The sequence below is a fragment of the Elephantulus edwardii genome, unplaced genomic scaffold, assembly GCF_000299155.1.
Source record: "Elephantulus edwardii isolate Elephantulus edwardi_28Jun2011 unplaced genomic scaffold, EleEdw1.0 scaffold00068, whole genome shotgun sequence".
NCBI lineage: Eukaryota > Metazoa > Chordata > Mammalia > Macroscelidea > Macroscelididae > Elephantulus > Elephantulus edwardii.
In genome coordinates this window covers 10,607,437-10,612,357 of record NW_006399818.1, presented here as the reverse complement: position 1 = coordinate 10,612,357, position 4,921 = coordinate 10,607,437, and the positions used below count along the sequence as shown (strand labels likewise).

Genomic DNA, 4,921 nt, shown 5'->3' with positions numbered 1-4,921 from the left:
ATGATAAAAAAAAGAGGCTGGGTGTGAGAGAGACAAGACTGGATACCAATCAACAAAACTCACAGTGACTACTTATAGCACTTTTTCACAGATGAGGAATCTAAAATTGAGGTTCAAAGATGTATGGGTCAACTTTTGATGAGTTACTGTCTGTCTATACTATGCTGGCATTCGCCTTCCCACAATACATAAGCATTGTTTTAGGAGAGGGTTCTTAATCCCCAAAGAAGGCTTAATAGCTCTTAATTAGTGGTCATTACAGCTTCTATATTGTGGACCTTCCAGCAGGTTTTCAGAGATTGTAAACCGCTGTGAGGAAAATGGGAGGAGAGAGGAGAAGGAGATTGCTCATCTTTGTCCCCTGGAGCCACTGGTGTATTCTGAACTGCCAGTCATTGGATTGGCTGCACAACTCTTTAACAATAGGCCACCAGTCCTCCAACATATTAAGTGGAAATCATGGTGGCAGCTTCTGTTCATGAAGCACATTTATTCCTTCTGTTAGTGAAGCCAGTGAGAACAGCAAATATGTTTTGCTACAACCCTGTATCAGAGACAAAGAAAGAGAAACAGAGCTAGATAGTTCATGAGCTAAAATGCGCACCTATTTTATAAAACTAAAACAAAACAAGAAGTCTCAGAATCCTTACCTCCAAGGAGCAGCCCGGTTTAACCCTCTCCAGGATGAATCTGTTTGTTTTCTTAGCAGTCCATGGCACCCTCAGCACTTTTCTCCAACACCAAAGCTCAAAAGCATCAATTCTCCTTCTGTCCTTCCTGGTCATTGTCCAGCTCTCTGACACATAACAAGTGATGATTGCAAAGACTATACCAGACACACCTTAGTCTCCAGAGACAAACCGTTGCTCTTGAGTACTTTAGAGAGGTCCCTAACAGTAGACTTTCTCATCACAATACGTCTTTTAATTTCCTGGCTGCTGGTGTGGGTGGAGGGCAGGTGCAGGAGGGGAAGGCCCTCTGGGAGATGGATTGATTCGGCAATCGGGATGAGTGTGTCAGAGACAGTGAGATTGGCACAGGGCAGAGCAGAGTTTAGAGCTGTTGTACATAGGGTCGCTATGAGTCGCAAGCGACTCGAAGGCACATAACAACAACAACAAAACAAAACACACTCCAGCCCAGGCGAATCCAGCTCATAAAGACAGTACAGAACAAAAGAAAGCAGAACTCCCTCGTCAGGTTCCCACGAGGTAATCTACACAGAAGCAGACAACCACGTTGTGGGGCAAGTAGTAACATTCAGCTCTCACCACCATCCCCGCAGCATTCCTGAAGATTCTTTCAGACTCGTTGCCGTGAAGTTGCTGCAGATTCATCCACCGGTTTCCAAGGCTGTACATTTTTACGGGAATGGACTGCCCATCTTTCTCCCTGGAGGGTTCCAGTTGATGCCATAGCTCTGTTAACATTTTAGAGGTCATGATATCTCTTGATGATGTGACAAAAGACATGAGTTCTCTTTCCTGGAAAAAGCCATTACCACGCATTTTCAGGCAAGCCCTTCTCCGAGTTTTTTGGTTAGAGCCACAACCAAATTTAATTTCAGAGTCTTTATTTAAGATCTGAAGCAAACTGTGTAGCAGGATCTACAGAAAGAATCCCTAATTGGCAGCTTCCCTTTTGCAGAAGTTCATTGTCCTCAGTGGCAACAGAGATTATTTTAGAAAATCTTAAGCAACAGTGTGGTAGCCTCTAAATCATATGGTGCCAAGCTTCAGGTGGGAGAGTGCACTTTCTGAGAATGGGGAACTGCAGAACCCAGCAACAAAGAGATTAAGTTCAAGTCTTACTATTCCTTACAGTTGCTACTTAAAAAGCCTTACTTATGTGATAGATTGAAGAAGCCAGTACAAACACTGGATCTTAAATCCAATTGAGGTTTAGTTAGAACCAACCACTAGTTTGTTCCAGGGATTTTTTTTTTTTAGAGGCTGTAAGTCACACAGGAGGAGCCTGTCCATCTCTCTCCCTTGGAGTGGCTGGTGAATTGAAACCACCAGAGAAAAACCACCTTCCCTAGAAAGGTTTATCAGCCCAACTCTCTACAGCTTACACTACAGAGCTCCTTGTATACATACAAGAATTGCTAGCAAACTAGATTGCTAGGTATTGGAAAATGTCCCATGTTAGAGTAGAACTCAAAATTATAAAGGAAGAGACAAAAAAGCAATTCACTATTGTCCTGTTTTTACTTGCAACAGACTCATTCCTTCCTCCCCCACCCCGCCCCCCGCCCCCAGTAGATTTCTATGGAGTTCATTGAAACTTGCATTGAGTCCATCATAGGGATTGTCTTGACAAATGTGCCATTTGCACTTGAAAGAAGGTGTATATTGCAGTTACTCATTTATTTCTGTGACTAGGTGCCATTGAGTTGGTTCTGAGTCGCAGGAACCCAGTGTACAACAGAGTGAAACAGTCAATGTCATGGAGCATCCCGAAAGTCACTCGTATGCTTGAGCGCTTTATTACAATCACCATGTCAGCCCATCTCATTGAGGGCCTTCCTGTATTGCACTGACCTTTCTTTATAATTTTAACCTCTGTGCTAAACAAATCATTTGAGAAACTGGATTTGAAAAAAAAATGTGTCGTCAGGATTGGAGGAAGATTCATCAATAACCTACATTATGCAGAAAACACAACATTGCTTTCTGAAGAAGAAGGGGAAGAACCAGATGACTTGACACAACGACTGTAGCAATGGGCTCTCGTGTAGCAGAAATGATGAGGAAGGCACAGGATACAAGGTTCAAATCCATTGTTCATTAGGTGAGTATGAATAGTATTATCCTCTATGGCACCTGACAACAACATACTTACCCATTTTATAAAGAAGAATGTGGCATCAGGATTGGATGAAGACTTATCAACAGCTTACTTTATGCAGATGACACAACCTTTCTTACTTTTGAAAGTGAAGAGGACTTGAATCATTTGTTGCAGAAGATCAGTGACTGGACCCTTCAATATGGATTACATCTAAACATCAAGAAAACGAAAATCAGGGGAGCTCTGGTGGCCTAGTGGCAAGGAGCTGCAACTACAATCCGAGAGGCGCACGGTTGGAATCCACCAGATGCTCTGCCGGGGAAGGAGGGGCAGTCTCCTCCTGTACCAGTCAGATCTGATTTGACGGTACACTCACATAAAAATAATAATAAAATAAAATAAAATGAAGAAAACGAAAATCATTATCACTGTACAAAGAGGCAACAGCATGATAGATGGAGAAATAATTGAAGTTGTCAATGATCTTATCTTACTTGGATCCATAGTCAACACCCTTGGTACCAGCAGTGAAGAAATCAAGACAAGTGCAACAATGAATGACTGTAAACCTTAAGTCTCTGTAAACTTTCATTAAAATAAAAAAATCAAAAGGCATAACACATGGGGAAAATCTGCTGTCAGAAACTTTTCCATAATAATGAAGAGTAATGATGTCAGTTTGAAGACTTTAGTTGTTGTTAGGTGCCATCAAGTTGAGTATAACCCATAGTGACCCTATGAACAATAGATTCGAATCTTCTCCTATCCTGTGCCACCCTCATACTTCCTTCCTGACACATTAGATCCTATTGCAGCAGTTACTGTGTCGACCCACCTGGTTAAGGGGCTCCTTTCTTTTCCTGACCCTTCACCTTTCCAAGCATGATATCCCTCTCCAAGGAATAGCCTCCCTGGGCAACATGCCCCAAGTATGTGAGACAAAGCTTTATTATCCTTGCCTCCAAGGAGCACTCTGGCTGTACTTTCTCCAAGACATATTTGTTTGAAGACAAAAGTGTGCCAATCCAAACACAGATCTTCTCAATTGCTTGCTATTTATCTGAAGATTGAACAGTGACTACGATGACAAAAGAATAGATGCCAAAGAGTGGTGGTGAAGGAGAAAGTGACTTCATATTACATGGGCTGACAAGAGAACAAATAAGTCTGCTTTGGAGAAAGTGAAATTAGAGTGCTCCTTGGAGGCAACCATAGTAAAACATCTCATATTCTTTGGGCCATTCCTTGGAGAATGACTCACACTTGGGAATGTGGAGGGTCAACATACTAGAGGAAGACTCACGACAAGAAATACTAACACAATCATGGTAGCAATGAGTGTGTTGGAGATGAAGATGGTACAGGATAGGACAAGGTTCATTCAGATCTACTGTTCAATAGGCTTATTATGAGTCCTAATCGCCTTGACAGCACAAAACAATCTCAACACAAAATCAATACTGCTGACCCTATACTTTATCAGGCCTAAATCTCGAAATCCAGGGTGGATTTAGAAGAAGGTGTGAAACGAGGGGCCTCATTGCTGAAGTCAGATAGACCTTGGCTGAAAGCAAAGAATATGAGGATGACTATCTGTGTTTTGTTGACAGTTGACTTTGTGGATCATAACAAATTATGGCTGACTTTGAGAAGAATAGGAATCCCAGAACGCCTAATTGGGCTCATGCCATACCTGGACTAGGAATCTGTTGTCCATACAGAGAAAGGGAACATTTCATAGTTTAAAATTAGAAAAGGTGTGTGTAAAAGTTGTATCCTTTCTTCATACCTATTCAATGGATATGCAGAACAAATCGTTCGAGCAGTTGGGCTTTAAGCAGAATGATCTTTCCAGTTACGTGTTATGAAACTGAAAGTTGGACTATCAATGAGGATGATGGAAGAATTATGGTGGTGGTGGAGAAGAGTACTAAATATTTCAAAGTGTACGTAAAGGACGCTCCAGTGCAATCTTCAGAGTTTCTTCTGACATCCATTTTGGTCTTTTCTTCCTCTTCTGTCTTTGTAATGACCATTTACACTCTTCCTGAATGATATCTTTGACATCCTCCCACAACTCATCTGGTCTTCGCTCGTTAGTGTTCAAGGCCTCAAACCTGTTCCTGAG

At 41.8% G+C, this 4,921-nt stretch overlaps 1 protein-coding gene across 1 annotated transcript in view; it reads right to left on the bottom strand.

The window, feature by feature from the left end:
* SPIC (Spi-C transcription factor (Spi-1/PU.1 related)) overlaps positions 1-1,361 on the bottom strand; it is a 21,019-nt gene extending 19,658 nt beyond the window's left edge. Inside the window, exon 1 of the mRNA XM_006888573.1 lies at positions 1,209-1,361. Coding sequence (XP_006888635.1) covers positions 1,209-1,361 — 153 coding nt within the window. The remainder of the gene's footprint in view (positions 1-1,208) is intronic.
* Positions 1,362-4,921: the final 3,560 nt, after the last annotated feature.